General features: G+C 58.7%; 1 protein-coding gene across 18 annotated transcripts in view; it reads right to left on the bottom strand.

Annotated features, from left to right (window-relative positions):
- MYO18A (myosin XVIIIA) overlaps positions 1 to 14,738 on the bottom strand; it is a 129,394-nt gene that overhangs the window by 79,964 nt on the left and 34,692 nt on the right. The window contains exon 1 of one of the 18 annotated variants that reach the window (XM_039508204.1): positions 40 to 99. The exons of the other annotated variants lie outside the window; for them this stretch is intronic. Coding sequence (XP_039364138.1) covers positions 40 to 66 — 27 coding nt within the window. The 5' untranslated portion in view covers positions 67 to 99. Of the gene's footprint in view, positions 1 to 39; positions 100 to 14,738 lie in introns of those variants that run through there. 18 annotated transcript variants of the gene reach the window in all.

Raw genomic sequence — 14,738 nt, 5'->3', positions numbered from 1 at the left:
GCTCCCTCTCGCCAGCCCCCACCCCCGGTCCCCACTCGCCTTTGCCTGGCCTTTGAATGCACACATGGGAAGAGCTGCACCGCCGGGGTAAAGGGCCTCGCTGCAGGGAGAGGAAGTGATGTGGGCGTCTGGCAGCCGGGCTGCTAAACGCTGCTCTGCGGAAGGAAACCCTCCTCCAAGGGGAGCGTGGCCACTGCGAGCCCCTCACCCACCACACCGCCAGCTACACAGGGGAACCAGGACTGGCCCGCACCTGGCCCGGCAGAACAGCAGCTGTGGCCAGGGAAGCCTGCATGAACAGGGGAAAGATAACCCCACACAGGAGGGGCCAGAGGCCTCCTGAGCTGAGCCCTCCACGGCTCGGGCTGGCACAGCCTCACTGGTTTCCACATGCTGTGTCCGTGCCAGTGACTGCGTCCTGCTCCAGGCCCTGTGCCACGGCAGGGTGCTGGAAGGAAGAAGGAACTGCAGCTTTTCCAGAAGCAGCAGAGGGAGGAGCCTTGTGTGCAGGCCCGACACAGGCGACAGGGAGTGCACACAGAGCACAAATAGCCCCTCCGGGGAGCAGGCAGGAAACAGGACGGGGGGGAGCAGCAGAAATGCAGCCATTGCTCTGCTGGCAGCCAGAGCTCCTGGGGAGCAGGGGCAGCGTGTGTGACGAAGAGCTCCTGGGGAGCCAGCGGCTCAGGGAAGGGATAACCCTCTGTGTGTCTGCTCCAGATTCAGGGGAAGAGTGGGCTCCACGCAGCCAGGCTCGGTTCCCTCTTAAAAAGCTTCCCCCGGCTGCAGCTCTGCCAGTGACAGCGCTGGATTTTAACCACCACATCCTCCAACTGCTCAGCCTAGGGGGAGTGATCAGAGCCCGTGTTAGCGCCACCACCAGGGAGACATCCCCGCACACATGGCCAGTGTACCCTCTGGATTCACACATACTCCTGGGGCTCCAGGGGCTAAACATTGGTGTCCCCCAGCCTGGCTCACTGGGGTACCCGCAAGCAAGGCTTCCAGATCCAGCCAGCTCACAGGGGCTGCGGCTCTCTGGCTGCCTTTCCCAAGTGGATGCCCGCACACATTCCAGCCTAAATCCGGAGGGGTCCATACGTAGGACTGTCACAGAGAAACCCAGTTCAGGCCCAACATTTGGTCTGCATTGGTAAAACATTTGACAAAGCCTCACACGAACAGAAACAGTGCCCTGACATTTTACAGGTGCGGGTAAAGATTCACACAGGGTGGGAGAGGATGGGGGAAGTTAACTCTTGTCCCCCCTGAATCCAATCCCAAGAGCACAGGAACCGGCCATGGAAACTATGGCGGAATGGCCTGGTTTGTATGTATGGCCTGAGCAGGCAGTAGCCAGGGGGAGAAGCCAACCAGAGCAGCTCTACTCTGCTCTCCCCGTGGGGCTGGGAGCAAACTGGGAGGACCCCACGTCTCAGTGCTAGGGGGTACGACAGGACCCTCTCCTCACCAACAGGCACCTGGCAAGAGTCTAATAAGCCCATGGTGTTTGCCAGGGAGACAGCCTGGGTGTTTGGGACCTGCCAAGGAGAGGGGGCCAGGATCAGAGAGTCCCCAGCGGGGGAGAGAAGGTGGCAGCACTAATCTATCCAGCCTGGGTGGGAGTAACATGGTGCAGCAGCTCCCGAGTGTGCAAGTACCCCCGTGAGCACAGCCAGCACGTGGAGGGCAGCGCACACTAAGGCACAAAAACAATCCCCCACTTTTTACGTCTGCCTTAGCCTTTCAAAACCCACTGTGCCCAGCAGATGGCGCAGGCCTCCCGCCCCCAGCTGGCTGCGCTCTGCATGTGCACCCTTCACTAGCCATGACAGGTTTGTGCAAGGCTCACAGATTTGCCGTGGTGAGGGCACCACCCATTCCTGGAGAAGCAGAGGCGTACGGATGACTTGCAGAGCACGAGCCCGGCTCTGGAGCACTTCCCTCAGGGAGACGGGGTGTGGGGGGCACAGGTTGCTGTGAAAGCAAAGCCACTGGAGCTGAACTGTGCAGCTAAGCCCTGGTGCTGACACAGAAAAGCAAGGTCCTGACGGCTCAGTCACTAACGACCCCATGGCCCTTTCCCCACAGGGGTGCCAGCCCCCAGCACTCTGGCCAAAGCCCAGTCGGAGCAACTGCATCCAGCCATGCTGCAGCTTCACGTCCTGCTCAGAGCTGTTGTGTAACGCTCCGTGTTAAACATCTACTGCATTTCGCTTTCAGAGGCGGCTGCTGCCAGCAGCAGATGCAATACTGCGTAGCCGGCTTAGCCGAAACTCCCACTCCAGCCAAGTGGGCCAGAGGACCCCCGGGACACAGGCCCAGACACAGAGCTTGCAGAGAGCTTCAGGATCCTCCTGGAGGAAGTGTCACGTATGAGCATGTTCTCACTACAGAAACCAGGAGGCCATCAGAAAACGCCCAGAGAATGCGCCTGTCTGCTCCAGGACACATCAGGCTGTCTCTAGGGGACACCAACACCCCCGGACCATTCCTAATCCTGCAGTACCCTCATTTGAGTCCTGGGCCCCAACCAGCTTTGCCAATGCCCCATATTTGCTGGCACGCCCGCAGATTACACAGAGCCTTTGAAAGGGGCTCCACTCAGTGAGCCCTGAGCTTGGTGGCATGTCTCCTGTATAACATGGGGGGGGGGAGAGGAGGGGGAGTCCATGAAGAACTGCAGCCCCGCAACGCCTGAGGCCTTGACACCCAAAACAAGAAAGCCTGTGAGAAGAGCGATCTGTCTGGGAGAGCAAAGCATGAGTTAATGGCCCTGCAGTGAATTGCCCTGCGTCCCAGGCCAGAGTTACACACCCCTGCTGCAGCCAGCAGGCCTCCATTGTCATTTGTTCCTAACGAGTGCTAATTACCAGTAGCTGGGTTAACCCGCCTGTCTGCCAAGCAGCGAGACAGTTGCGTGTTCCACAGGCAGCCAGCACTCCCCCAGCCCCAGACATCAGGGTGGCAGGGAGAGGACAGAGCCCGGAGCAGCACTGGGGTGCTGGGACAGAGAGGGACCATCTAGTCACTCGGGTGGAGAAGGAGGGGCGTGGTGCTGCATTCTCCCACCAGGCACCTCCCCACGTTCCCTTGCACTCCCCCAAGGCCACAGGATCATGCTGGGATCCTGAGGGGAGGGGAGGGCAGGACGGGCCATGCTGCAGAACCCCAGGGGTTACACTTGGCCCCCCCATCCTAGAGGGGAATGCAGAGAAGGGAGCATCAGGGTGGGTCCATGGTGCCTTAGCAGCATCCCCTCCAGCCCTCAGAGGGAAGGCGCCTCGCCTCGGGGATTGGGGGCTCCCCGGCCCCAGGTTCAGAACTGTGCCTGAACTGCAGCCCAGAGCTGGGCCCGCAAAGCCAGGTCATTCTCGCTGGCCCTCTCCCCACCCACACCAGCCAAATCGACAGTAAAGCGGCTTTTGCTGCAAAGCTTGGTAGTGAACGTACAACCGTGTCCATGGCAACGGACGGGAATACAGCCCTGGGGAGGTGAATGAGAACTGGGGGGTTCCTCCCACCTACTCCAACGCTTGCCAGAAGGGGGCAGGCAAATCGCAGCACACGAACGGCACAGGCCAGGAGATGGGGTAGCCCTGGGCAAACTCTCAGCCCACAGGCAGCAATGCTCTGGGGTGTGTTGTGCAACCCCACTGCTGAGGATGGGCCACCAGAATGCCAAACTGTCCAGCCTGCCATGCAGGGCCCATGGCGGCTCCAAGGGGTCTCGCTGGAGCCCTGCTGCTGAGACCTGCCTTCGCCCTGGGCCTAGGGAGAGTCGCTCCTGCCACCCCTGCAGCCAGCATGGCCCAGGGTCTGTATGAGGGACCCGCTCGCATCTGGCACAGCAATAAGTTCAATATCGGCCATAAAAATAAGACACGCAGGGCGGGGAAGTCTGTCAAGGTGCAGGGTCAGGCCTGGGACGGCTGCAAAGCAGAGCCCATCTCCCTGGGAACGGCAGAGGGAGCCGTCGGCCCTCCCCGTTCCAAGCCCCCAGTGCAGTGGCCGGCCCTGGAGTCAGGCTCCGCTCGGGAGGTGGCTGGAGGACACTGCAGTCGGGTTTTTGCTTTCCAGTCAGAGGCAGCCTGGAGCCCCCCCAAGGAGCGTTTCAAAAGGGCGCGTACGTCACCACCCAGCCCCACACACGCAGCGTGCCCCATTCTGCTGGTCCTAAGGGACACTGCAGCATGGCGTCGGGGGACCCGGCAGCCTAGGGGTTAACAGGCCAGCGGCAGCTGGCAGCAATGACTGCAGCGATGCACTTGCTTCCAGGGAAGGAACCAGTTCCGCTCCGATGCCAGGAGATAGAAGAAGCTAGCACCCGGTTAGACCTGTTTCCAGGCAGGCAGTGTGCAGCCCTGGGAGATCCTGGCTCACCAGGCCACACTGGCTTCCCATGGCCAGGATCCACGGGCACCAGGCTGAGGTGAAGAGACAGGGCTGGGGGTTTCAGAGCAATACCCAGGCCGCCTCTATCCCCACTCTCCACCAGTGCAAGAGGGGTGCACAGAGCTTGAGAAATCCAGCAGGCCCCAGTAGCCCAGATCACAAAGAAACATGCCTGGGTTGGCACAACAAACAGGCCAGAAAGGAGCAGCTGCCCCACCTGCGCAGCAGCAGCGGTTAGCTGCAGTCCACACCAATACACCAAGAGTGGGGAGGAGACTCTTCCTCGCGCTGGAGAGCAGCCCCAGCCCTGCAGCTGGCACTAAGCCACCTGCTCATTTCTCCCCCCGGAAGCCTCCGCTGCTGATTGCACCTTCCATTGAGAGCATGTCCAGTCAATCTGAGGGGCTGCCTGAGAGGCCTGCACTGCCCCTCGTCCGTTCAGCACACAAGCAGCTGCCAGGGAGACGAGTGGTGGCCGGCAGCTCCCTACCCTCAGGGCAGGCCCAGCCCTGGTGGCAGCGGGGCGAACCTCCCCTGCGCTCTCTGGCCTGCAGCCCCACAGGCCGGACTGCGAGCCCAGAGGGACGGCAAAGCTCACACTCACAAACACAGCAGCTGCTGAATCAGAACCAAGACATTGGCCCACTTAGCCCAGCCACCTGCCTCCAGCGCCGATTCCTGCATGGGTGCTTCAGGGACAGGAGCGCCCCTGGTCATTGCACACTGCTGTTCACAGGGCGGGTTCCCTCCTGACCCCTGGAGTGGCGAAGTGGGGCCCTGAAGCAGGAGCTTTGACCACCTTTATCCTTAGCCCGGTAGCTGAAAAGCTCCAAGTACTGTTAACGCTCACAGCAGGGAATGAAAGTCTCCCCCACGGCACATGTGCAGCTTTCGCTTATCGGCGGGACAGCTCCCTTCTCAGAACAGGCCAACAAGGAGCTGCAAGGCCAAGTGCCCCTGTGCCCAGGGAGGGGGAGGGTGGGCTCCAGAGCTGGATAGGAACAGACTGAGGTTTTCCTTGGCGTCAGGTAAAGGCTGGCACCCACTGCCGAATGGGGTGCTCCAGCCCCTGCAAGGCACCGGGCCAGCACTGGGCTTTAAGGCACTGCCAGGCATCTCCCTCCAGTGTTTAGGGGAACAAGCTCTGTGCTGCAGGTTTGCCCTTGAGAACCAGGCACTTCCCTGCCACGGGAGAGTCACATATGCTGCAAAGGGGAGAGGGAGGCACGTAAGTGGCTCAGTGCCCCGGGGGGCTGCGGAAGGGAACAAGCAAGTCACAAGGAGGGGCAGAGGGGGGAACGGGCAGAGACAGATCAGAGGAAAGGCACTTAGATACCACGGAGAACGAGGGGGACAGGAGAGGGGTGAGGGCAGAGTGACAGTGGAGATCGCAGGAGCAGGGGGAAGGGAGGTTGGAGAGTCTCCAGAGAGCAACCAACAGCCCCATCCCAGAGCTGCTCCCTCCAAAGGAGCCAGGCTCCCCACTCCGGTCCTTGCCCTCACAACTTCCTCTCCCTCCAGCTGAGATCTCTTCCTGCTGCTCAGAAGTCCTGACAGGGCAAATTCCCCACACTCAGACATTCCAGCTGGCGGGCAGGGGGACAAGCACCCCGAGAGGCTGCATTCCAGACCCCCAGGCCTCGAGACAATGTGCACACAGATTCCTGCTCAGTCCCCAGGGAGGGACAGAGGGAGCAAGTCACTCATCAGCATAGGCAATGCCCAAGCGCTCGGGGTTTCCTGGAAAGCAGGGCTTGGGGGACGGGGGCAGAGGCTGGGGAGCAGCATGCAATGTTGGGGACCAGGCCTGACACCCAGGGCTGTTCATGTCACACACTAGCTGCCAGGACACTGGGGAGCGAGGCAGAGCTCTGGAGGGGGGGCTGCATTACCAACACCCCCCACAAAGCAGAGTCCTAGTGTGTCCCAAGGCCCTGAGGAGCAGCAGCGGGGCCCACACACTCCCGGTAAAGCCCTGCATACCTGGAGAAAGTCACCAACTCCCCCATCTGGGCCTCTCCTGGGGACACAACACACACCTGGATGGGGACACTCCCACCAATGTACCAGCGAGCAGAGCACCCCCCCATGGAAGGTGCCCTTTGGGACCTACCTGTTCCCGCCACACATCCCCTCACTGGGGCAGCACCCAAGGAGTCTGACCTGGACAGGGTGGGGAGCTGTGACCTGCCTCGCTCAGCACATCCCACCAGCTGCCGGTGCAGAGCCCAGAGGACTCAGCTCTCACACACAGGGAGGAACTCAGAGCAAGGCCCTGTTCTGGTGCCTCCCCCATGGCTTGACTCCCTGCGATAAAAGGAAACAGGGAGCGAGCCCCAGGGCTCTTGGGGCAGCGGGTTCATGAGACTCTCCCACACGGAGAGGACGATAAACCAGGAACACCTGCAGCCCAACAGGGAAAACAAGCTGCCCTGTCAATCCAACTACCTGCCTGCCTGCGCCGCCCTGGGAGGGGCAAGCTGTATGGCAGAACAATCCCAGCGGGAGAGCCCTCATTCCCCAGGCTCCCTCCTGGGAATTACGTTGGCAGCCGCACGCAGCAGACTGGGCTCTGACAGAGCCGAGCAGCCCTGGTCAAGCACCTGCAACCACAGTGCTGCATCTCCTGCTATGCCCCAAAGGTGCTGCTCCAGACAGAAACACACGGCCGGGCACGAGCAGGGGCGAAGGGGGGGACAGACGCTTTCCCAGCCCCTCGGAATTCACTCGGACACACCTTGCCGGGGGAACAGGGTTTGGTATGTGGAGAACTGTCCCATTGGGCTGAAATCCCCAAACTCATTCCACTTGGCCCCCCACGGAGGTGCCTGGTAGTGAGAACAGTCTAGCCCGTGGTCTAGAGTCCAAAGCTCCTTGTCACCCCGGTTATCACTCTTTGACGTGATCGTTTCTTAGCCTGAGACCTCAGCAGCCGCAGCCGGTCTGTTCCCCAGCGTGACGAAGTGGGGCTGTTCTTAATGTTCCCTCTGAATACTGTGGGGGGGCCTCAGTTTCTGGCCGACCCTCTGTCTCCTGGCAACTAATGGCCAGGCCCTTCCCCCCCGCCCCCCGCAAGGGGATGCTAAAGGTGGGGGAGAACAAAGAGATCAGGTGACCTCCTGGCCCGGGAAAGAGACAAAGGCCAGAGAGGAGGGGCTGGAGGAGGGGGGTTCAGTCTGGAGCTGGCTGGGGACGGGAAGTGAGGGGCAGATGGGGTTGTCTGGCTCGCTGGGCCCCAGAATGGACCCGGCTGAGGGGTCCCGTTCTCTGTACCTACAAGCCGTGTTTCTGTCATCTAATAAACCTCAGTTTTACTGGCTGGCTGAGAGTCACGTCTGACTGCAAAGTGGGGGTGCAGGACCCTGTGGCTTCCCCAGGACCCAGCCTGGGTGGACTCGCTGTGGGAAGCGCACAGAGGAGCATATGCTGAATGCTCCAAGGAGACACCCAGGAGGTGAAGCCGTGTGAGCTTCTTGCCCTGCAGACAGGCTTCTCTGAGGGAGAGGAGGCTCCCCGAAGTCCTGCCTGGCTTTGTGGGGAGCAGTTCCAGAGCATCGCCCGGGGACTCTGTGACACCCAGCAATTCAGGAAGCTCTCTGCCTAGCTCCCTCAGCCAGCCACGGCTCAAGGGAAACAGGACAGGGACCTAAAAGCGAGAGGAAGCAGTTCCTTCCTTGGGCATCATCACTGGCACTTCCTACCACGCCAGCCCGGCAATTCTTCAACTGCAATACAAGCAATTCTCTCTCTTCCCTCCCCCAGCACATGTGTGAGCCACCAGCTGCCCCTGGGTAGGCCTGGACACCAATGCACGTAAGCATGCCAGACATCTATCCATGCCTGCAAGGAAGTTATTGCATCAGACATTTTCTCAGCATAGCCAAACCCCCTGGGAGGGTCTGGCCAGTCACTGGGCTGGAAGTACTCGTTGGACCAAGCTCCAGCAGAGCTGCGATGGAAGGAAACATGCCAGGCTCAAGCTCTGTGCAGGGTCTTTCCCTGGAGTTCAGTGCACTGGGGGAAGACAAGGCCAATGTTCGGAGCTGTGCAGTTCCACGATTTCATCAGCCCTATGAGGACACTGGCCTGTTTTGCTCCACCCTTGGCTGCTGCTCTCATTGGAGAATGAGCCCTTTTCTACAGCAGTGACCGGTGGAGACATGCTCCATGCGGCAGTGTGAAGCACCGGGACTGGAGAATACCCCAGTACATTTCTGAGGGTCTTCGGCAAAGATTCATCATCTGAGTGACACCAAATTCCCTTAAAGAGCAAGAAAGGGTTTGTGTCCCCAGCTCAGAGGACATCTGACTTCCACTGGAGCACAGGGCCCTGGGATCGGCTTGACGGCTGCAGTTCATCCCCACAACTCTTCCCATGCCTAGGTCTTTAGCTCATTTACCATGCAGTGACGCTGGCCACAACATTCCCAGAGCCTGGGGCCCGCGAGTTCAGGACATTTCATATTCTCCTGACTGGCTCAGGATTTCTCTCGGCAGCTGGTTGGCTGCTGACCAGAAACCCCAAGGGACAAATTACGGGTAACCACAGACGACTGTGGAGGAGAATACCCTGAAACCAGCCCTCTGCCATTTGCTGACCAATATTAATACTAGGATTTGCCAGAGCCTTCCAAAGAGCCGCCTTTACCCGTACTCTGCTCAGCAAGAGCGCTTGTGCGCCCTCCTCGACCTGGGTGCAACAGGGCCTGCCCCAAGCAATGGGACAATGCCCAAACCTGGGGCTCCTGGCTCCAAACATTCCCTCCCATGTCCTCTTCCTCTCCCCTGGGACCAGCATGCCAGGTGGTAGGGCAGTGAAGGCTGGGCTCTGGCCGAGGCAGAGAGAAACATGACCCAGCCCCAGATCTGAACTCCCCTGAGCTCTGGGGAAGCCAGAAGCCCAGCAGGCCTGACAGAGCTGTTAGGGCTCCCTACTCCTAGGCATCTCTCGCACCTACCCCTGGAATAAGCCAGGTCCATGCCTCCTTGGCTGGAGGGAGAGTGACCACGACATGGGCAGGTGGTGGTGGAAATCTAGGACACTGCAGGAGAAGTTTCCCAGATCGGAAAGGGCTGGGAGGACACGTTGAGATGAGTTATTAGCAGAAAGGTCAAGGCCATTTGGTGTTCATTGGGGAGCCCTAGGCTAGCCAGGATATGGTCAATGCACAGGAATTTTTGCACATAAACATTTCCATGTCCCAGCCGGTGGGCATACCTCCCTCTGCCAAGGGGAGGAGACAGGCCAGGACTGAGCAGCCACAGAGCAGGGCTCTCCAAACCCTACACCCACAGAGCAGGGGGCAGCAGACTCACAAGGCCTGAACGCTGGAAAGTGATGCATGGCTCAGGAATGTGGGGGCGGCTGCAGCCAGGAGGTGCCTAGGGCGATGGGAGCCGGGGCAGGCAGACTGCGCAGAGTCTGCTGTGCCAATCCCATCTGCACGGATGACACTGGTGACTCTGCAGAGCTCAGACACGCCCTGGGTTGCAGGCCATGAGCCCTGATCTCCCGCTGGAGCACGGGAGACTGGAAGTGGGTCTATCCTCCCCTTGCTCAGTCACTGGGGAATCCCACCGGCTACTGCAGGGAGACAGTTCTCCCCCTCTGCAGCGAGCAGAACAGTGCTCAGACAATGACTGCCCAGCCCAAAGGGGGGGGGGGGTGTCTCTGCCACACAAAACACCACAGCCTGCTCTGGGCAGCTCAACGGGCCCGTGGCCAGGCTGACAGAAAGCAGGAACTTTTCCGGATGGCAGCTGCTGGGACACGCTGTTTTTCAGAGGATTAGCTTGGAGGCCAATGGTGCTGACAACAGCTCTGTAGCCCCCCCAGCAGGACACCCTGCCCGACTCCAGATGCACACTGCCTTCCCCTGCCATGTTCCACCAAGGCTTCCCACGCAGCCCATTTTATTGGGGGGCTGGGGAGGAGGTTTGCTCTGCAACTTAAGGATTCCTCCACTGATCGCCCAGCATCTCCAGGGCCGTACAGCACTGACGAGGGCAGGAAGAGCCTCGGGGAAAGCGGCCTCGGGGGTCCCTCATCAGATGGGACTCACCTATTGGAGCAGGATCAAGCTGCCACCTGAACTCTGCACTGCAGAACCAGAGCCCCAGGGAGTCCCCCACAGGATCTATCCACCTCACTCAGGTCTCGTCACTCCACTCGGGCCCCTGCACAGAGCCAAATCCACAGCAATCCCAGACAAAGCTTCCTCTCTCCCCATGAAAGCATTTCCCACTCCAGGGGGCGGGGATGGCAAACGGCAGCTGGCACAGCGACGTGGGTCTCAGCCTGTAGCATCTGGACTCACCCTTGTGCCACACTCCCTTAGGGCAATTCCCTCCATTCTTTGTAAAGAGGGGCAGCCCTGAGGCCCCTGCTACCTTGGCGCGGCTAACTGTGCCTGGCCCTGCATTACAGATTCAGCTGCACCCCGACATGGGCTTCGATCCACTAGGGCCAGAGCAGGCCAAGCGAAGCACTGGCTGGATCAATCACCTTCCCCGCAGGCACGGCAGAGACACGTTGCTTCCATGCCAGGGCGTGCGTCAGGCAGATGGAGCTCTGCATCCAGTGTCCTTGCTACGAATACAAGGCAATTCATTCCCAAGAGCAAGTCAGCAGGCTGCAGACGCTGCAGCAGAAGACGCAAATGCCAGGGCGGCGGAATCACTCTCTCCTCAACACATCGGTTCCTGACTCTGCCGTGGTGCCACAGCACTTCCCGCTGCGCCGGCAGAGTGGGGAGGGGGGAGCAGGGGGCTGAGGATGCTCAGAAGGCCAATGGGGACGCAGATGGGTGCCATAAGGGTAGGAGTGACCCTCACTGCTGTGGGGACACTGCAGCAGCAGAGAGTGCTGGCAGAGATTAAGGGACGCCTGCAAGGTTTAGGTGGAGGGCAGCTGGGAAGACGACGGGTACAATGGTAAGCGTGCCGGAGCGCAGCAGAGCAGGGGGCCAGTCTGGGGAAGAGAGAAACCAAGCGGGGCAGGGCAGCCACGTTCCCGGCTGTGATGCGAAGAGAGATGCAGCAGGACAGGGAGGCTGTTACCTCCTCCCAGGCACTGTACAGGAGCCCAGCATACGCACTGCTCGATCCTTTGGCACCTCTCCTCTCCACCAGGGCTCAGAGGGCCGACAGCCCAGCCTGCCCACGCAGCAAGGCACGGCAGGTTAGCACAGAGGGTTGCCAGGAAGCAGAGAATGGCTCTGACCCAGCCAGGCATCGGGGGACGCTGGGAACAAGCAGAGGGCTGCAAAGAGACTGGATCCCCCCTGCCGCTCCGGGTCTGTGCTCCGGAGTGCCACTCTCAGCAGCTCAGCCTCTCCCTTGGGCCCGAGCTGCTCACAACCAGGATTTCTGCTCCACCAGCAGATTCCTCTCATTCCTCCTCAGAGCCTCACGGAGCAACTGCAGCAGAGACCACCCTAGCCCAGCAGCTAGAGACAGCTCCCTCCTCTTCCTCAGCACCACCTGCCACCCCTCGCCCCAAAGCCCCCAGCCCTGACCTCAGCCCCACCAACGCCCAAGGCCTATCACAAGTCTATTCAATCCTGGGTGGGGCGTAGGAGCACGCACGGTCTAGGCAGGGAACTGGGGCTTGGGAGCGGCTCTGTTTCACTAGGGAGCTGGAGCACACAGAGCTTACTGGGAGGCAGCTGGTGCTGCTGGGCCAGCCAGAAGCAGGCTAGGGAACTGGCCCAATCACATTGGGAATGAGTCACTGGCCTATAGGATATCATTGCCACAGAGCCCTGAATGGCATGGACCACTCCATCCCACCAGCCTGCTCCCTTTCATGGGACGGGGGGATCCACAACCCATCGCAGACCCTCTCAGAAGGTATGAGAACCATTTCCCTAAGGGAGACCGTGACCTTACCCCATGGCTTGGGACACTTCCAGCTAGGCAGAGATGGGATGAGCAGGGCAGGGGGGGACAATCCTGTCCTGGCTCCCACGAGCTGGCCTGGAGGGACAGAGCAGGACTTTTCCCCCTCTCCTCTGGGGGCCCACGTTCAGACCTGCTCAGTTATCACCAGGACGAGGCCCCTCCTCCCATCACTCCTCACCTGCTGCTCCTAAAACATACCAGAGCAGCCACTCCACCACCTGCCCCTTCCTTCGCTGCCATTTCCAGCAAGGTTCCCCTGCTCCACACCCAGCAACGCGGGATCCAGGCAGCTCGAATGGTGGCTGAACAGGGAGAGACATTACAAACTTTCCTTGGAGAAATACGAAAAAACCCAAAATGTATCTCCAGGATAATCGGAGCCAGGGAAAAATCCAGAGTATTTCCTGTGTCTCCTGCAACCTCCACTTCAATAGAGCAATACAGGCCAAGCCAAGGGATACAAGGGGGGTCTCCAGCAAGCACTGTAATCAGAGAAAGCCCCCTCCCCTCAGTCCTTCGTTTAGCTCCTAACAGCTCAGCTCTGGGGTTGTGCGTTCAACAAGCCACATCAGACCCAACATTCCCTGCCTAATGCTGAGATGCAGTCCCCGTGGGCCAGCGCTTGGCATCGGGAAGACGGGGAAGTCAGTGGGCTCTCAAGGAGAGAGTACCTGAGCCACTATTTGGCACCTTTGGCCAGCTAATGCACAGCGAGACTCTTCAGTGATACGTATCACAGTGCAGAGACAGGAAATCTCAGCAGTGCACCCCCAGAAGGTAGGAAGAGAGGGACTCCCAGAAATCTTCCTCTGGAGTGGGAGATGGCTGGTCTGACCTCTGAGCACAGCACAAGCACCATGTGCACATCTGATGGTGCAGCGAGAGATGACTCCAGAGATAGCGATGTGTGGGGGCACTCAGGGCTCTGCTGGCGCAAACACTGAATATTTGTGGTCTCTCTGAAGTGCTGTAGTGCTCTGGGGCGTCTCTGGAATATTTCTGCCCCTGCCAGAAGAGAACTGCGCATACCTGCTACTTACCAGAAGAATTTAAATGGTAAATAAACAAATACAAACTTGGAGCAGAGCCAGCCTGGCAGAAGAGGTCGGGGTGAACTTTGGGTGTGAGGGGGCTCTCTGCTCAGAGGCCCCGGTGCATTGCATTGCAGCACCCAAAAGGGCACATTCCTTCCAGCGACGCACATGCCCTGCTCTGCCGCCAGGTGCTCTCGTTAGCGCTGTAAACAGGGCTGCCCCGGAAGACACTCACTGCAGCGTCCACATGACACAGACAGGATGGAGGACATGGGGACAGTGGAGCTGGGCACCTATCGTCACAGGTCAGAGTGACAGGAAGTTGCTCCCCATGGTGGCTGTTCAACGTGTGGGTTCTCAGTCCAGTTCCCAACAGACATCACAAAACACCACAGTCGGCACTAACTAGCCTCCCTGCTGGAAGCCTCCACTGAAAAGGCAGCGAATGAATGGGCCCCAGAAACTGAACTGGGAGGTATTGCCAATACAGAGAAGGACCAGGATATCATACAGGACGATCTGGATGACCTTGTAAACTGGAGTAATAGTAATAGGATGACATTTAATAGTGAACAATGCAAGGTCATGCATTTAGGGATTAATAACAAGAATTTTTGTTATAAGATGAGGAGGCATCAACTGGAAGTAACAGAGGAGGAGAAGGACCTCGGAGTATTGGTTGATCACAGGATGACTTTGAGCCGCCAATGTGATATGGCCGTGAAAAAAAGTAATGCGGTCTTGGGATGCATCAGGCGAGGTATTTCCAGTAGAGATAAGGAGGTGTTAGTACCGTTATACAAGGCACTGGTGAGACCTTATCTGGAAATACTGCGTGCAGTTCTGGTCTCCCATGTTTAAGAAGGATGAATTCAAACTGGAACAGATACAGAGAAGGGCTACTAGGATGATCTGAGGAATGGATCATGTCTTATGAAAGGAGACTCAAAGAGCTTGGCTTGTTTAGCCTAACCAAAAGAAGGCTGAGGGGAGAGACGATCGCTCTCTATAAATATAGCAGAAGAATAAATACCAGAGAGGGAGAGGAATTATTTAAGCTCAGCACCAACGTGGACACAAGAACAATTGGATATAAACTGGCCATCAGGAAGTTTAGACTTGAAATTAGACGAAGGTTTCTAACCATCAGAGGAGTGAAGTTCTGGAACAGCCTTCCAAGGGGAGCAGTGGAGGCAAAAGACATATCTGGCTTCAAGACTAAGCTTAATAAGTTTATGGAGGGGATGGTATGATGGGATAGCCTAATTTTGGCAATTAACTGATCTTTGATGGGATGTTAGATGGGGTGGGATCTGAGTTACTACAGAGAATTCTTTCCTGGGTGTCTGGCTGGTGAGTCTTGCCCACATGCTCAGGGTTTAGCTGATCGCCATATTTGGGGTCGGG

This window comes from Mauremys reevesii, linkage group 20 (assembly GCF_016161935.1).
Source record: "Mauremys reevesii isolate NIE-2019 linkage group 20, ASM1616193v1, whole genome shotgun sequence".
NCBI classification, from domain to species: Eukaryota; Metazoa; Chordata; order Testudines; family Geoemydidae; genus Mauremys; species Mauremys reevesii.
Note: the sequence above shows the minus strand (reverse complement) of the source record. Positions and strands in the feature narration are given on the sequence as shown.